The 20,035-nt window shown below is 34.6% G+C and overlaps 1 protein-coding gene across 1 annotated transcript in view; it reads left to right on the top strand.

Moving 5' to 3' along the window:
* The first annotated feature begins 2,578 nt into the window (after positions 1-2,578).
* LOC105551241 (glypican-5-like) overlaps positions 2,579-20,035 on the top strand; it is a 768,847-nt gene continuing 751,390 nt past the window's right edge. Inside the window, exon 1 of the mRNA XM_011996406.1 lies at positions 2,579-2,736. Coding sequence (XP_011851796.1) covers positions 2,643-2,736 — 94 coding nt within the window. The 5' untranslated portion in view covers positions 2,579-2,642. The remainder of the gene's footprint in view (positions 2,737-20,035) is intronic.

The raw sequence follows: 20,035 nt of genomic DNA, 5'->3' as shown, positions 1-20,035 counted from the left end.
ACAAATAAATCTCTGACAATATATCCAATCACTTTCAACCAAAACCAATTTCTTAAAATAGTAATTTTTGTTTTAAAAATCAACTTTCTTTCTGTGTTTTTGAGTTCATTTACCTGGTTGGATCCTCATGATATATACATCGTTGGTGGTATTCATGAGATTCCATCTGTGTTCTGGCCACGATCCCAGTAAAATATTGGAATAATTGTTAGGGAAGTAAAGAGAAAATAAAGTTGATATGGGAAAATGTTGGAAAAGAATGTTGAGGTCAAAAGAAAGCAGCATATCACCAGAGAGTTTGGCTTTTGTTGTACTTGTCTGATAATACTTTGAAAAATTAAAATGTAAATCATATAACTGCATTCTTAAATAATTCTTTCAATTAATGTGTTCTGGATAAACAATATTGTACTAGAATATATAATAGAATAGATAATCAAAATGTATTAATGTTTAATGTGCTAGCATAATAAATATTTGCAAAGCGCTTTGCATATGTTTTTCTCACAACATGAGCAATGGTCCAGGTATATTATTGTCCCTTTTATAGATTTGAGGAAACTGATTTATTCAGTAATGTACTCAATACCCCATGTCTCGTGGTTGGTATATGTCAAAATCCAGGATTCACATCCAAGTGTGTTGGACCTCAGAATCCAAGACCTTTATGATTATACTAAATAGACAACAAATGGGATATTTCATAATAACAAATGATAACTGGTATTACCTTATTTACCCTTCATCATTATCATTTATATAACGGTATAAAGTAATACCATTTATCCTTTCCTTTTTAGATTTTGACTTTTTATGTGGTTTGTTTCCTATCCGTGTTTCTTCATTGCTGTACTCTCCCTTCCCTTTACAGGGAGTAGCATACACATCAGCATGTTAAACACAGTAGAAAAGTTTTGTTTAACTTAATATTTGCTGAGTTCACTTGATCTTGAAAGAAGCCTTCTTTTTAATTTAATGCCACCTATTGACTTTTTTTCCAAAATGCCAGTAAACAAAACTAAGAATTTAAAAATTACTGTCAAATAGTTTTAGTATTTTTGTTAGAAAACTAATATTTCAGAAGTGGAGTGGTGACCTAAAAATTGTATTGTTTAATTTTAAAAGTTCATGAATTTCAGAGTCCAGTTGCTTAATTTAAGAGTTCCTTATATTATAAACACATGTATGTTAGCTATCCTGAGGCTATTTGACTCTCTGTTCTTCAGTATAAAATGCTGTCCTTGGGTTATGTGTTTAGTTATTGTCTGCTAATTGATAATATTATTTGGAAAGTCACAGAAGTAACAAGCCTAAGTCTTTCATAAAGCGCTGTGAAAATTTAAATGCCCCCTAAGTGGTCAGCAGTGGTACATTTTGTTCATAATATATTGGTACCCTCTAGTGCTGACACTTGGCCATGTACTCTCCAAAACTACCTTAGAACAGTAAATGTCATATACTGCATTGGACTATCTTAATCAGGCTTAGTTTTAAGTGAAATATTCTACTATTTATAACATCACCCTTCTGAAAAGACATTCAGAAATTTCCATTGTTGTTTAAAAGTATTACTGGAACTCCTGTGCTGTAGGGGAAAATGTCAATTCCATTTGTTTTGCTTATAAAAATAAATGAAATACTTGAGAATTGAGAACTGATAAGTCATTAAATTTTTTTTTTTTTTTTTGAGACGAAGTCTTGCTCTGCCGCCCAGGCTGGAGTGCAGTGGCTGGATCTCAGCTCACTGCAAGCTCCGCCTCCCGGGTTTACGCCATTCTCCTGGCTCAGCCTCCCAGTAGCTAGGACTACAGGCGCCCGCCACCTCGCCCGGCTAGTTTTTTGTATTTTTTAGTAGAGACGGGGTGTCACCGTGTTCGCCAGGATGGTCTCAATCTCCTGACCTCGTGATCCGCCCGTCTCGGCCTCCCAAAGTGCTGGGATTACAGGCTTGAGCCACCGCGCCCGGCCAAGTCATTAAATTTCTTAAATGATTTGTGGAAATGGATGTAGGACCTAAATGTTTTGTCCCAAGTTTCAGTATGTGCCATATGCATTGGACTGTGTATTTGATCCAAGAAAGTTTAAATGAAACTACAAATGTATATGTCTAAAATTCTGGATTTCTTTAGACAGAAACATTTCCTGGAAGAGTAGTACTTCTTTAGAAATATGGAGTGTGGGTTCACAAAACAGCACAACGCTATCAGCCAATATATTACAAAGGGAGTACTAGAATGTGATTTACCGCATTTAAACATTGTTTATTCAGAAACAAAGGATCCTCTAGCCAAACTGCCATAAGCAAAGAAGGTGTAATTTCATTTGCTTCCCAAAGCATCATCCAAACCATTGCCATGGAGCTAATACGTAGAGTGTAGCTGTTTGTGGGTGTAAGACTTTGCCCATTCTTTACTATTTCAGTTGTTTGTTTTTCTTAAAGACTTGGTAAGGTGTCTACACCAAAAGAGTGGATCCACATAACAAAATAATTCTAAGCTCTACGTAAGTTTTCTGAATATAATTCTTAGATTATTCGAATTTGCTATTAATAAAAGCCTTTCTCTATGTACAATTAGTTGTTACAGGGTAGATCACCCAAACCTGACAAGTGGGAGCTTCTTCAGCTGGGCAGTGGTGGAGGCATGGTTGAACAAGTCAGTGGGGACTGTGATGACGAAGATGGTTGCGGGGGATCAGGAAGCGGAGAAGTCAAGAGGACACTGAAGATCACAAACTGTAAGTGTATGATTCTAACACCACTTGCTAAAAAAAAGATTTTGAAATATAATTAAAGATGTTATGGATGTAAAGAAATACTGACCATTCAAAAGCAAGAGGAATTGGAAATGAAAACGAATCCATTTTTGTTTTTTTAGGACGTACATTCTTGGTGGTTTTGTTTATTTTTAACTAATGACTTCTAATGATAGTTTTCTGTGAAAAAAACTAGTAAACAATCAACAGTTCTGAGAAGGTTTGAAAGTGGAATAACTCTTAAGGCGTAATAGATACTAATTGTATATTGATAAACAGCATGAAACCAGGATGGGTAAGTACTACTTAATAATCAAATTGTGCAATTAAAAATTATGCCATTATATAAGAAACGTTTATTATACTTTTATCATAGTCAAATTGCATAGAAATTGGTATATGGTTATTGATCGTGAAAACTATTTGGATTTAATGCTCATGAATTTCCCCTTCCAAAAAAAACTCACTAAACATTTATGTCGATTGAATGGATTTGAAACCATTTCTGAACTCATCACTACCACAAAGGATAGAATTTTCAAATAACAACAACAAAAAATTACCAAATGGATTTACCTTCCTGATTATCACATACAAGATGAGGAATGTAGGTTCTCCACACTCCATTGTTACCTGCATGCATTTGTTCATATGGGCAAAACAACACAGTGACCAACTGAGAAATAATGGAAACGTCGAGGTACCTAGAGTAACTGGTTTAAACTATTCATTTAATCTTGATTATACCAAAGGCAGGGGTCACCTTCTGGAAAGGTGCAGTCACATGTAGAGTTTGGTCGGATAACTAAAAATCACACAGAGCTGCTTTGCACCTACTAGACATGCTTTTTGGTGGGAGAAGAATTCATTTACTTTATAACTCGCTCATTATGAATTAAAAGCACGATAAATGCTTCCAAAATCAATTCCTTGTTCCTTCTAAGATCTGGTTTTACAAACCAAATGTACTGCTTTAAAAATGGAAGCCAAAAGAGGTGCAAAATTAAAAAGGCAGTTAACATAATGAAATATTTTCTTGTTAGACACAGTAATACATTTTATTTAACATGAAAACAGATGAGAATGAGTGCGCTTGAGCAGCCATTGAACAAAAGACCACAAAATTCTTAGTGTAAATTAAATATATTCTATTCTTACAGAATGCGATAAAGACATGTGTTCTTGTTATGAGCGTTAATACAGTTTATCAGATTGGTTTCTTGTTTTTTTTCTTTCTTTGGTTGTTTAAGTGAAATATAATTAAAGATACTGTGGATGTAAGGAAATAAAGACAATGTATTTGGAAATTAGCAAGAGGGTTTGGAAATGAAAATGACCCTTTCATTTGTTTAGGGCATGCATTCTTAGTGGTTTTGTTTATTTTTGACTAGTAACTTTTGATGACAATTATAGCTTTCTGTGAAAAAAATACTAGTGAATTATCACCAGTTTTGAGAATTATAAAGGTTTTATTATTTTTTAATTTCCTTAGGGTTTGGGGGAAACAGTTGTATTGTTTGGTTACATGAGTAAGTTCTTTAGTGGTGATTTGTGAGATTTTGGTGCACCCATCATCTGAGTAGTATGCGTCGTACCCAATTTGTAGTCTTTTTTCTCTCACTCGCCTCCCACTCTTTCCTCCCAATCCCCCAAAGTCTTTTGTATCATTCTTATGCCTTTGCATCCTCATAGCTTGGCTGCCCCTATGAATGAGAAAATACAGTGTTTGGTTTTCTGTTCCTGAGTTACTTCACTTGGAATAATGGTCTCCAATTTAATCTAGGTTTCTGTGACCATTATTTCATTCCCTTTATGGCTGAATAGTATTCCATTTTATATATGTGTGTATATATATATACACACACACATACATACATACACACATATACCACGGTTTCTTTATCCACTCATTGATTGATGGGCATGATTCCATATTTTTTCATGAGAATTATAAAAGTTTGAAAGTGGAATAGCTCTTAGGGCATGATGGATATGAATTACATATTGATAAATAACATGAAGCCAGGATGAGTAAGTACTACTAAATCATCAACTTGTGTTATTTAAAAAATACTGTGTCATTATATAAGAACGTTTTTACTTTATTACATTTTTATCATAGTCAAATAGCAAATTATAATTTAATAGGTAAAAGAAAATGAAAATGAAAGGGTTTCCACTAGAAACAATTTTTTTTTTTAACTAAAACCTAAAATGTCTTCCACTATATTTAGGAATTATAGCACTTACCCATCAGGGTAATATTTAATAAACTTTCATTTTCATCCTATCTGGAGTATTTATTTCTACTGTAATTGCATGGCCATCTAAATATTAGTAGTATTTTAGAACATCAAGTTATTACAAAAGTATAGCATTTTTGTGTGTGAGTGCACGTGCATGTATGTGTAGAAATGGTATATTTATAGGAAATTTTTTACTTCATGAAGTTATTTACAAGCTCAAGAACTTGTTATATGTTAGTAGGTCATTCTTTTTTGTTTGTTTTACAAAAGAAGTAGAGGCAGTGAAGGATATTCAGCTACTAATAGTTTTCTTCACAAAACTATACTTGACAAGCTGACAAAAATTAATTTTTACTTCAAAACCTTGGTTTCAATTACTGCTGAAATGGACAGACATGGTACAAGCAGCTGTCCATCAGAATTAGGGCGATTTAAGAGATAGATGATTTTTCAGCAACTCCAGGCAAGCATTTTCTGAAAATCCACATCTGCTCTAAGTGGGTTGCCTATTATGTTTCTACGAGCTTATAGCTGTTGCCTTTCAATTTTTAATAAGTGGTTAGAAAACCACTGTGGATAGCACGCTGAAGTAAAGAGGGACAAGGAAAGGAGCAAACTGTAGGTCACATTTCTATTTTTGTAAAGCACTCCAGTATTTTGCCCGTTTTGGCCCAGTTTGATATATTGGTAAAGAAAGTTAAGGCATAGTTTTAGGTGGTCTTAATGACTTGAAAATATTGTGATCTAAAAAGTTTAACAAGGTGTCATCTGTGTTAAGAACTTGAAATGCACCACTATTTCTTCATTACAGTTTTGTTTATTCTTTGGAAAATAAGACATAAATACCACACAGTTCATTTGTTACCATAAAATGTCTGACTAAATTTAAAGTTATATATGAGTATATATCTACATATAACTATATATAGTTATGATTATTAATACTAATGTATCTTTGAAATTTCATGATTCTACACTATTTATGCAAATGAAAAAAGTTGGCCAATATTTTGCTAATTAATTTTTACTTGAACGGATTTTCTGTGTCTGTTTTTGTTCATGTTTATAACAGATAACGGAGAGGTCTCTATATCTCAATATGCAAAGTCTTACCGCCAAAATATTTCTGTACCTTTCAGGTGTCATTTTGTTTTCATCATCAATGTTATCAAATTATTTAACCATCTTACTGTTTTCTAAATAATTTCTATTTGTAATCCTACCTGTACACTATAATTACATGTTAACTAATGTTTCTCATAGAAAGAAGCCATCTATACTAAGTAATTTTCACTCTTAAACTGATTTCAGTAGAATGACTTAAAAACCCCATTAGGAAAATATGTCTACATTTTTATTATATGTATTTGGTTCGTTTACATAGACATAGATAGTTCACTAGTAACCTAGGGTTGCAGGATTGGAATAACTTTGAACTTAAAAGTTGCCTCACCCCTTGCCTGACATCTGCCATTCTTGCACAGTTGCTAACTGATGGAGGTTCTAAACACAACTGGAAAAAATAATTCTCTTCTTTTGGTCATGCAGAACAAATCTAATGTTAAAATCTATACTTCTTGAAATATCTGGCTGTACTTCTTAGGTCCATAACTCTGGATATCTTCAAATGTTGAAAAACAAACCAGAGTTCTACTAAAAACAATTTGTAGCAAAATTATTTTACATATAATTTTGAAAATTTGTGGTTGCATTGTTTACAATTCTTATGTGATCTTATGATTTAAATGGCAATAATTACTTATAAAAAGTAAATAATACATAATTCATGATCAAATTCATTTTGGCAAGGTGGTTCACAGTGGTAATCGAGGGAAAATGGATTTGATCACAACTAGAACTAGATACCAGACATTTTTTAAAAGTAAAGTGATTTTCAATCTTTGGATTTATTTTGCTGGGCTTCTCCTCATCATTCCACATTCTAAATATTTGAGGATTCCAGAATTCAGTTCTCAAATCTTTTAACATGTTTATCGACAACTAGCCCTTTTCCCACAGACTCCTTACTGAATCATAATTATGATAATAATAAGGTTCCCTGATGCTTGATAGCACTATCCAGTTTATAAAGCATTTCCCACTGTAATATCTTAGGAGGTAGGAGGTAGGCTTATTGGAACAGGAAATATCTGACTTAAATATGATTAATTTAGAAGTAGTAGAATAATACATTGCAATATTAAATTGCTAGATCTAGAGTTTTTGGTTGATTAGTCTAAGATAAATAGAACTATTGTTTATATTGTGTTTTGGTTTTCTCACTTGGTAACTTTGTATCAGCCTCTAACAAATGTATCCATGTCAGGGTACTAAGAATGACCTTGGAAAGAGAATAGTATATTCTGTGCACAGAACAAAAGGAAAATTACACTTTGTTAGCCACTGAAGAATAAGGGAGGCTGATTTATTTAGTAATGCAGGATTGTAGAGTGAATGAAAGTTCTTGGCTTCCTCATATTTATTTTCACCATAAATCACCTTCACTTCAAAAGCCTCAGGTAGGTGCGGAAGTTAAGGAGACCTTAAAAAGATGTTACTTTCTTTCCAGAACTAGGAAAACTATGTATTTATTCATATTGTGGATATTATTTTATATAATTTTAAATAGTCTATTTTTTATCGATATAAATTCAAACATATATGCCTATAAAATTTGGATGTCATTATACTATACTATCGCAGTTAAAAATATGTTTACTGATTATATATATTCTTTCTAAAATTAAAGTTTCATCAGACTTAATCAAAATAAAATATATTCAGCTTACTTTGTAAACTGTTGAAAAATAGCCCATTGACACATGTATACATATGCAACAAACCTGCACATTATGCACATGTACCCTAGAACATAAAGTATAATAAAAGAAAAACAGCCCATTGATATTTTTTCAAATATAAGAAAAATGTACTGAAAATAACTATTTTTTCAATAAGTCCATTGCTTATTTCTCCATTCATACTAAAAATCTTTGGAAGGTCCATTAGATTAAAACCTTTGCAAGACATTGAAAGTAATCTTGAGTAATGATTGTACACTTTGATCTACACTTTACGAGTACCTAATTCTAAAGGTCAGATAAAACCCAGCACGATAAAACTATAGAAAAATTCACAGATAAACACTTCCCAATCCAGTTTAATGTTCGAAATTGTAAATACTTTGAAATTACCATCTAGTACAGTTTTGGTAGTACTGATGAAAATTATACTAAAGAGAAATGAAACATACGTATAAGATATAGTTTAATATGTGATCACTATGAATATTTTTCTGATTATATATTTCCATTTTGGTTTCTAAATAATTGATACTCATCCTGACTGCCTATTTTGTTAACAACATTGTATAATGGAATGTAGATAACTAATGAATCATATAAAATCATCTTGTATTCTTTTGAAAAGTTATATATCAATATAATATAGTTAAATAGTAGAATTGAAATAAAAGGTTTGCCCTTGAATGCCTAAGTGATTATTTTCATTGCATTGGCTTAGACTGATGTTAAATCACTGAGGTGAAGAGGGATGACTTAAGACTTAGAGGAGCCTCCTAGCTCACATTTCAGATTACTCTGCTGTTCTGTAATATGTCATAACTAAATCTATCCCATGCCAGAGAACATAAAATAAGAAGTTGTGGTCTTTTTTGAACAACACCATGCTAAGTGTAACTATATGATCAATAGAGGATGTAAAAAAAAAAATTAAAATTCAAGCAAATATTATCAGATAAATTTTCTCATGACTTAGCCAAAGTCATATAACTATCAACAAAACCAGAAACAAACCCATTCTTACCTAGGTCTATTTTTGATGTCATTTTGTTGTGAATAAACAGAGTGGCTATTGAAATGGTGATATTCTCTCTCAGGATTGATAACAAGTTAGGTATGTCTTCGGCTCTTCAGTGACTTCAGTATCTCTAACTGTGTGGAATTATTAATTTTCTTATTATTGAAAAGAAAATTGCTCACTAAGGAGAAATAATTTTTAAAAACAGAGTTTGAGCTGATCCCAGAGCTTCTCAAACTTTCTCATACATACAAATCACCTGGGACTCTGGTTAAAACATAGGGTATAACACAGGAAATCTGAGGTGGAGCATTTCCTACCCACCTAGAGATGATGTTATTATTCCTTGGTCCATAGGACCACACTATGAACAGCAAAAATGTACACTTTTTTTTTATTCTTTATTTGTATCTCTAAAATACTCTCTATTAAAGCATGATGAAATTTTTTAAAACACTGTATATTAGCATTATAAGAAGGCATCATGTGATTAAGGACATTTGGAACTGTAACACTTAGGCTGGTAATGGTGGCTTATTTGGTATGAATTTTGATATTGGTCTCTGATTAATTTTAGCATGAGGTTTACTTCTTAACACCAAAGTAGAACCACTTCCATCTTTTTGCAGGGCCTGAAGCCCTCAGGTTATACTTTCTTTAAGGATGCTTCTATTTTGAAATAGCACCTCTGATATCTCAGCAGAAATGTTTCACGTTTATCAACTCTTCCAGCTGGTGATGAACACAGAAGAAATCCTGTGTACAATCCCCTATATCACATTATATGCCAGAGATCAATCAAAGTTTTATGAGAGCTCAGAGAAAGAAAAATTATCCAAATGGGGAGTTCAAAAAATACTTCATAGAGGAGACAGAGAAAGGGCAATCAGGAAAAGCAAACCAATATTTGCCTGCAATATTTATGAGAAAGTGGTATTTGAGGGGATGGACTTATAATTTGGTTTCAGCAACTGACAATAGGGAGAAGGTTTCCTAGGAGGAGCAAACGTCATGAACAGAGCAAGGGGTGTGTTTACAGAGGAACAGAATTATTAAAATTACTTGAAAGCATATTGGAAAGCTAAAAATGTGAATTAAAAATGTTACAATTGATTTTTTGTGTACACAAGCGGAGTTTGTATTTAATTGGCTGGGCAAACAGGAATTATTAAAGCTCTTCTATGTGGTTATTTTGTTTGTGCAGTCGTTTTTACCAGCAAGACAGTGAACTGCTTAAGATAAAAAATACACAATAAAATTAGTATATCTTGGACAAGTAACTTCTCTCCTACCTTGTACAAGTTCTGTGCCTAGATTTCCTTAAGATCTGAATAAAAGCAGGACTCTCCAAGTGATTTTATTGTGAAGATTAAGCATTTTAATACATAGACAGCATTCTAAGTATGTCCATCCAACTCACACCTGTCCATTGAAATAAAAGTACTGGATAAAATATGTAAAATGTTTTTTAAAAAATGCTTCTATAAATTAGCAAGTGAGAAAGGAATATTTGATAAAATTGGGTGAAGTCATAACACTTGATAGGAGTAGAGGCAGAGGCACAGATAGTGGTAGATAGTTACACACACACATGATTTAAGGAAAATAATATAGTTGTACCTAACCCTCCACCAAGTCCAAGAAATACATTTCCATGGCCCTATATGCGCCTCTCTGAACACATTTCACTGCACAGAGAGTTTGCCTATCCTGATAATAACTTTTATAAAAATTACAGTTTTGATCAACAATATATGCATCCCTAAATAATATATTACTGGTTTTTCTGGTTTTTGAATTTTATATGAATCAAATCATACAGTCTGTCTTGTTAGTCCTTTTATTAAACAGTATGATTTCGAGGCTCATCCTTGCTGATGAATATAGGTGTAATCATTTCTCTCTCTCTCTCTCTCTCTCTCTCTTTTGAGACTGAGTCTCACTCTGTCACCTAGGCTGAAGTTCAGTGGCGCATTCTTGGCTCACTGCAACTTCTGCCTCCCAGGCTCAAGCAGTTCTCATGCCTCAGCCTCCAGAGTAGCTGGGATTACAAGTATGTGCCACCATGCCTAGCTAATTTTTGTATTTTTTGTACTTTTAGTAGAGACAGGGTTTCACCGTGTTGGTTAGGCTGGTTTCAAACTCCTGACCTCAAGTGATCCACCTACCTCGGCCTCCCAAAGTGCTGGGATTACAGGCATGAGCCACCACACCCAGCCCTCATTTCCTTTTAGCAAAGTATAGTATTCTGATTTATGAATACATAACTCACTTATGTATGTATTTTATTGATGAATATTGGAGTTGATATCAATGGCATTTGGTATGATATGAACAATGTTGTTCTAAACCATCTGGAAAGTATCTCTTGATATTCATGTGCAAGAGCATGCAGGATATCTTAGAAGTAGCATGGTAGTGCCACAAAACAAAAGATGATGTTTAGCTTTACTAGGTATGTGAGCCTGCTTTGCAAAGCAATTGTACCAGTTCATATTCTCACTAGAAATAATGACAGTTTCTACTGCTCCCCATCTTTGTAGACACTTTTCTTCCTGTTCACTGATTTTTCATATTCATCCAAAGGATAGAAGTAAAACAAGTATTAACTTCGATTTCCCTGATAATTAACTGGATTTCACTTTTTAAATAAGTGTATGACAAATTTTTGCTTCCTTATCTGAAATTTCTTTCAAAAGAAAGAAAGTAAGTTAGCCCTTTCCCCAGTATTACTTTGTTTTTGTATTGTTATAAAGAAGTACCTAAGACTGGAGAATTTATGAAATGAGGAGTTTTAGCTCAAGTTTCTGCAGGCTGTGTGAGAAGCCTGGTGCAAACATACACTCAGCTTCTGGTGAGGCCTCAGGAAGCTTACAAATTGGTGGCAGACAAAGGGATAGCCAGTGTATCACATGGAGAGAGAGGATGGGAGCAGGTACCACATTCTTTTCAACAACCAGATCTCTCATGCATTCAGAGCTAGAATTTACTCATTATCATATGGAGGGGCACCAAGCCATTCATGAGGAATCCTTCCCCATAACCCAAACACTTTCCACCAGGCCCCAGCTGCAACACTGAGGATCAAATTTCAACATGAGATTCAAACATCCAAACTATGTCACCACTTTCTATCAGGTTATTTTTTTTTCTCTCTTTGGCAGATACTATCAATACAAAAATCAATTTCAGTGATCCATTTCCTCTTTTGATTGTGACCTCGGGAAAGTCAGGAGAGATTCTTGAAGTTTTTTTTTTAATTGAGCCAGTTTTCAAGATTAAAAAATGATTCCCTCCCTGTCTTTCTCAAAAGATGACCAATTATTTTGTATATGTTTAATGTCATCATGAACTCAGTTTTAAAAACGTTCGTAATTCTTTTTATTGAAGTTCACGTTGTCTCACATTTTGCCAGTTGGTACCTTTTCCATTTGCCTTTGAGTCCTTTGAGATGACCCTTAAAATACTAGTTTCTTTGCTATATGATATAATTAGATGTACTAAGCTCAGCTTATCCTGGAATGAGCCATTTTTACATGAGACTTTGTTTTACTGGGAAATGGCATTTCATGATTGCAATCTGAGCACTAATGATGGCTCTTAGAAACATAGGTGATAATTAAAATAAATACTGCATAATTACTTGATTCCACATTAAATATACCACATTATCTGAATAATAATACTAAAACCGCCCCTACCCATTATGACTACTAAAATCAGCTAAACATTTTTGTATGTATTGTCTATTTTCTCTCCCCATTCTGTGGTTATACTAGAGATACAGAGATAGTGTCAGGTCACATATCATATCTGTCACTTAACTCTTACTTATTGTAACTATATAATGCTCACTAGTTGCTCTTATATCAATATCTCTCTAGTATATTCCTTATGAAGGGCTCATGGGGACAATATTTTACAAGTTCTTTTATGGTGATAAGACTTTGTGTCCTTTAGTCTTAAAAATTAATTTTGTTCAATACAAAAATGTTGGTTCACATGTTCTTTCCTTCCGTTTTTTTAAATAAGCTCTGAATTTTCTGTTAGAATGCATTAGTGGCAAAAATTATAGTGATCATCTATTTTTTCTTTCCATTATTAGTCACTTGCTTTTTTCCCCAGTGCCCAATAATTTGTTTTCTTTTTCTTTAAAGTACAGTAATTTTACTAGAATATATTTTGTGTTGGTAGCTCTGAGTTGGTATTCTCAGTTGTGGAGTGTACTTTTTCAATATGTAATTTTAACTATTTTTCTAGGAGGCTTTCATTGAATTATAGTTTTAATAATTAGTTGTCGTTTTAACTTTCTTCCTCAGGAGCACCTATTATTCATTTGTTAAATTTTCGTTATCTTCAGCATTTTCCCAAATCCTTTTTGATTTTGCTCAAATTCTTTTGGATTGTAAAAATTCACCTCTTTACCTTCTGTTTCTCTTAAGATATTATTGGTGGTGCTTTTTAGCTTTTGCATTTCTGCAGGTTGTATTTATTTTTGAATGAATTCGCATTCTTCTATTTTTTGAGATCTCCTCTTTCCTGAATTTTTCTAATTCTAATTTGTTATTTCTTTGTGTCTTGTATCCCATGCTTACTGCCTTTTAGCTCACTTTGAAGTGCTATGTCTCATTTTAGTCTGTTTTTGAACATCTTGATGGTATGCTTACTTTGTTTGCAGAGATCATAACAGAATATGCAATATTTATGGTGTGTTTTTTTTGTGAGATTTGATCTCAAAACATTTGTTGCTTATTTTTATGCTAATATAAATTCCCTTCATTTTTAGAAGAAAGCTTTGTTTGAATAGCTTTTCTAAATCTACTGAGTTGCCTATTCTGTTGTCTTCATGTAGTGTTAAAAAAAAATATGGTGACTTGTTTTCTAAGATTTCTAGTCTCTGTCTCTCCCTAGTGATTATTCTTATCTTCTCTTTCTTAACTTTCTGTTGTTCTTGTCTCACTAATTTTTTTCCACTTTCAGCAGTTACTCTTGTACGTGGAATCCCCTCATCCTGAATGGTAAGAAAACTTGCCAGATTTTTAGCTTTGAGAGTTCAAAAGGTTTCAGAGACTCTATTTCCTTTAGCCTTATAACAGGGCCCTTGCATCCACCCATTATTAGTGTGGGCATAAATTTTCACAGTTCTCTGCTGTTTTCAAATTGATTTTCAATAAATCCTTATGGGTTCTGTTGTTTTCAACTTGCTGCATTGCTTGCTGCATTTGCTGCACTTGCTGCAATTTAACTTGCTGCATTGCTTCCCTCTGTTTCTTGTGCACACATGCTGATAGTGTGCAGGTTGTGTGGCCATTGGTAGGGTGCTCTCTCATTTCTGCTTTGAGGTTAATGAGGATGACATTTTCACTGAGTTTTGTTTTATTTAATTGGCAAAAACCATAATTACTTTTGCACCAGTGTAATAAATGGTATCCATGTGATTTTGATGTTGCTATCAAGTTAGTCTTTTCATTTTATGTAAGGATTTGTGAATGTCCCAAATGTATGCTGCAACCACGTCTGCTATATTACCTTAATTTCCCAATCATTTTCATTTTATAAGTAAATAAAATATAGTGTAATAGATGACACCTTGATTCTCTTCCTTTCTGATCCTGTCCCCCTGATTTACATATGTGTGTATTTATAGTAATTATATGCAATTAATATTATTTAACATTTCCTAATATTAAACAGCAGTGTTTTTAAAACGTATATGCCTCCAATTTGTCTTTCTGCTGATAAAATAGACTTTATTGTAATTGATGTATGAATATATACCACAATGTATTATCTATTATTTCTAATTTTAATGAACAATGCTACAAGCAAGCCTCTCTGTGCATGAGTATGTATTCCATTAGGTTGCAAAACTAATCTTCAAAGTGATTATAGTAATCCATACTTGCACCAGCGCTCCAAGTAGACTATTTTTGGATTTGTACCATAATTTCATATCCTTGGAGTTTTTAATTTTGCTGCATTTATGAAATGTAAATGGTAAATAATCTTTGTGTATATGAAAGAGAAATTGCAACAGATGGAATGAAATAAGCAAGGAAGATGTTCATTATCCAAGACTATTACATTAGGGGAAAGAGAGAGAGCTCTCCACTGAACCAAAAGATGAAATCGTTTCACGCACCTGGGAGAGCTAGTGAAAAAGCACTGGGCCTGGGCTTGGGAGTGAGCTTGGTCAATGTGATTAGGTCATATGTGTTTGCTAATTGTATTTATGAAAGTTAGGCTGCTTCCCTGACATACAGACTGGGAGAGAGGGGTTCTGTCTTGATTACATTTTATAAAGATGGCTCCTTGAAAAAGAGAATCCTGGCTTTTAAAACAGGCAAGAAATGGAAGATTTACATCTCAAATGGAAAGAGAAAGTACTTACAAATGTTCTAAAGTAAGTGCACAAAGAAAAAGAAGTTAGGGACTTATGTTAGGAAGAAACATGTTTAAAATTTAGTCAATTTGAAGGAAACGAAAAAACTGATTCTGGTGAAGTTTATCATTATTTTTTGTTTAATGACCATTTCGTGTTTCCTCTCTTGTGAATTTATTCCCCTCCCCTTTTCATATTTTATCACTTGGTTGAGTTAAAGTATCTCATTATATATCTAACTAATATTTGTCAGTATGTGAGTTGTGAGAAATCTCACTGTTTCTGGTGTGACTTTTAAAGAGGTATGCCACCTATATACTCATAAATTACAGTCTAGAAAGGAAAATAGGTATATCAGTAAATACATTAAAATGAGCTGAAAAAATACATAAAATTGAGAAATATGATGAATAAAGAATGCATAAATAGTAGACAATGATCAGTTACATGGGGATTTTCTTAAGAATAACATCTTAGAAGTTATAGCTTAGCTAGATTTCAATACAGAACCAAAGATAATCAGATGGAGAGTGGACTAAAATTCATCGCAGACAGAGCATTTACCAAAGTACAGATGTTTCAAGCATCAGAGTATTTTCAGGGAAGCTCAATGTTTGCAGTCTTCCTGGAGCACCACTTTTGAGGCAGGAATGATAGACGAGGCTTGGGAAAGCAGTCAGTGGGCTCTATAATGCAGAAGCCTATATAATTGTCCTATAGAGTAGTTTAGAATTATTCTGAAAAGGATAGATTTATTCAACTGCAGAATCTACAAAGGAAAATTCATACATTCAAAACTCACTGCCCAAATAATATAAGAAGTTCCACTGATGTTTAGATAACAGTTAGCTCTAGGTCTTCATTCAATAAGTCTAAAAATAAACCTGTCAACTTTCCTCCCACATCTTTTCAGTTGTTCCTTTTTCTTAATTTTAGTTGACAATACTGTCATGCGCGTCCGTGTGAAGAGACCACCAAACAGGCTTTGTGTGAGCAACATGGCTGTTTATTTCACCTGGGTGCAGGCGGGCTGAGTCCGAAAAGAGTCAGCGAAGGGAGATAAGGGTGGGGCCGTTTTATAGGATTTGGGTAGGTAAAGGAAAATTACAGTCAAAGGGGGGTTCTCTGGCGGGCAGAAGTGGGGGTCACAAGGTGCTCAGTGGGGGAGCTTTTTGAGCAAGGATGAGCCAGAAAAAGGAATTTCACAAGATAATATCATCACTTAAGGCAAGGACTGGTCATTTTCACTTCTTTTGTGGTGGAATGTCATCGGTTAAGGCGAGGCAGGGCATTTGCACTTCTTTTGTGATTCTTCAGTTACTTCAGGCCATCTGGGCATATACGTGCAAGTCACAGGGGATGCGATGGCTTGGCTGGGGCTCAGAGGCCTGACAAATACTATGACTCACCATTCTCCGAGACAAACTCAGGAGTCATCTTGTGTTCCTCCTCTTGCTTCACTCCCCACATTTAATAAGACCCATTGCCTTTACTTCTAAATTTCTCTTAAATATACTTTCACTTTCCCACGGCTACTCTCTTACTTTGATGCCTCAACATCTGTTACCCAAATCGGTCTTATAATGTCACATTGGTCTCTCTGCTTCTGTATTGCCCATCTCTACACTCTTGGTGAAATACTATTTTAAAACTGATTGTTTTTTGCTGGGATATGTGTCATGCGTGTCCGTGTGAAGAGACCACCAAACAGGCTTTGTGTGAGCAGTAAAGCTTTTTAATCACCTGAGTGCAGGCGGGCTGAGTCCGAAAAGAGAGTCCGCAAAGGGAGATAAGAGTGGGGCAGTTTTTTAGGATTTGGGTAGGTAAAGGAAAATTACAGTCAAAGTGGGGGTTCTCTGGCAGGCAGGAGTGGGGGTCACAAGGTGCTCAGTGGAGGAGCTTTTTGAGCCAGGATAAGCCAGGAAAAGGAATTTCACAAGATGATAGTATCACTTAAGGCAAGGACTGGCCATTTTTACTTCTTTTGTGGTGGAATATCATCAGTTAAGGTGGGGCAGGGCATTTGCACTTCTTTTTTGATTCTTCAATTACTTCAGGCTATCTGGGCATATACATGCAAGTCACAGGGGATGCGATGGCTTGGCTTGGGCTCAGAGGCCTGACAATATGGAAACTCCAGCCATCAGGTAATCTTTTTAGGCAGAGTGGTCCTCGAAGGAGAGGATGTCGGTTCAGTATCAAAACTGGTGAACTGTTGAACAATAGGTTTTAGTTATTTGCCATTTCAGACAGTCAATTTCAATTCTTCTGAAGGCACCCAGATGCTTTTGACCAAACTAAACTCTTTTATTTTCTCCCGTATCTCGGTGAAATGAATGTGGTGCTCACATGTTCTGTGATTCTGAAGCCACATAATTCAAAACCCCGAAGACTGCTGTAGCTACTGTGCTGGTGATTTGCCTATTTTGTCACAGATCCGAGCCTCCTATTCTGTAAACTGGTCTGTGTTTATGTAAACTACATTTCCCAAACTCTACTAAATCCCTCATCTGCATGATACCTATAAATTATATTTCCCTGATTCTCCTTCCAGGTATTATACTTTTATTTTTTCTGCCAATGGAAAGTTCTAAAAGGAGACTAAAAGAGGGAGAGGGGAAAGCACTTCCTCTGGTTTCGTTTCTGCTGGCATTACATCCAAGCAGAGGGTCACTCCCCAGCCTCCAGACATGTTTAGTTCTTATATTAGCAGCTAGAGATAAACCTGTTGAAGGTGGGTACCAGCTAACCTTACCTCCATCGCTAGTCTGAGCGCCAGCAATGTGGGACGGTGACTCAGGTATGAGCATCACCTTGGAAAGGCAACATTCCCATTGTCTATTTGAGAAGCATACTTCTCTCCCACATCCCTAGATGCTGGTTATCCTATCTCTTCTGTTTCTTAAAAACTAGAATTGGAAGCTGCTCTGTGTAATCACTAATACCAATGTTCTTCTTTTAATTGAGAGGAGTCTTGCCCCATCACCCAGGCTGGAGTGCAATGGCCCCATCTCAGTTTACTGCAAACTCTGCCTCCGGGTTCAAGCCATTCTCCTGCTTCAGCCTCCAGAATAGCTGAGATTACAGGTGCACACTGCCACACTGGGCTAATTTTTATATTTTTACTAAATACAAAAGATGAGGTTTTACCATGTTGATCAGGTTCTTCTCAAACTCCTGACCTCGAGCGATCCACCTGCTTTAGCCTCCCAAAGTGCTGGGATTACAGGCATGAAAATATCTGTTCTTTTATGTACTGGTTTTGCTTTACTAACTCTTAAAGGTCTGTATATGAATTCCTGTATTAAATTATATCTAAAATGATTCCTGTTATCTTGACTGGACCTATCTGATATAGCTGTTGTTAACTGTGTAAAGTTAGACCAAAACATAATTATCTGAAAATGAATAAGACCTTCCTTCTAGTTTTCGGGGTGAGGGGGAGGGGTGGTGTGGGGAGTAAAACTATTAGAATTTTCCATAGGTTTATATTCTACTGTGTAGGATAACATCTGTTTTAGCATTTCCTCCCAAATTCCAGAGGAAGATAATCAAATAGAAAATTAGATAAAGTAAGCCATTGAACAGAGAGTAAGGAGAAATAGATGTCTTCTGGGTGAGAAATTCCCTAGAAAATCATCCCTGGAACCATTAAGTCTTTGATGAAATTTGGCATTGTGCCTGGTTCACCTGGGTTGATATGAAGCTCTGAGTGTCAGTGAGATTACTATATAAAACTCTCTCTCTGAAGACTGACTAATTGGGTCTTCCATGGAGCCAACTCTACAGAACAGGGGAAAAGTTGAGGCAAGGCAATTCATAAATTAATAAAAAAGCAAACGGGACTGACAAGAAGATGCAGAATGCCATGGTTTTTGAACACAAATTTCAAGTCTCTCTCCTTCACTATGACTAATTTCAGGTCATCCTAGACTTGGAATATTTGAATTAACTCTGTACGATATGGTCAAGCATCTCTTCAACATCCTGTGTACCAACTAGTTTTATACTTCCAAAGTACGATTCTATTTCTGCACCCAGCACCAAAACCTTTATTAGTTTCTGTAGCCCACTCAAAAGTACTTTTTTATGAGTTGTACTAACTATAACAGTTGTAAAATTGTCTAGGGAAAGTCAGGGAGCATCTTTTTATCTGTCTATATGCCACATAACTATTTTTGATCATGGAGTATATAACCCGCATCAGAATCACATCGGATTAATCTCTGTGCTTGTTTAAACATAGAGTATAGAGTTTTAGCCAGAAATACTGAATCAACATTTCCAGTGGTAGATCCCAGAAATGGATATTTAACAAGCATACTAAATAATAACTATTTCCAATAAAGCTTGAGAACAGCTGCCTCACAGTCCCTGCCACAGTGCCTCCAAACATGAGCCTTTTAATGAATGTGTTCTGAAGTGCAAGAATGCATGCATGTAATCTACACATCTCTAAGACACATCTTAATAAACATTAAAAACCAGATTTTCTAATGAATTGAAAATATTGAAATTAATATTAGCCAAGAATATTATTCAGAAACCAAAATAATAAATATGTGTATATGCAAAAGACCAAAGTTGAGTTAAAATACAGAGTACATTTGATAAGTACAGTTTTCTTCAATTATTGGTACTTGTGAATTATATGAATAACTCGTTCACATTTTCACTTAGTGGAGACCTGACTGGAACATTTTGCATTCGTTTAATGTGTAATTTAGAGTGAAAATTAATGATCCAAAAGTAATTATTAAGTGCTAATTATTAAGCTGAAGTGTAAAGCACTGAATTTAAGAGTATAATTTTCTAGATTAATATATAATGTCTC

Source organism: Mandrillus leucophaeus, unplaced genomic scaffold (genome assembly GCF_000951045.1).
Source record: "Mandrillus leucophaeus isolate KB7577 unplaced genomic scaffold, Mleu.le_1.0 Scaffold511, whole genome shotgun sequence".
Classification (NCBI taxonomy): Eukaryota; Metazoa; Chordata; class Mammalia; order Primates; family Cercopithecidae; genus Mandrillus; species Mandrillus leucophaeus.
The sequence above is the reverse complement of the archived record's forward strand: the minus strand, read 5'-3'. Positions and strand labels throughout refer to the sequence as shown.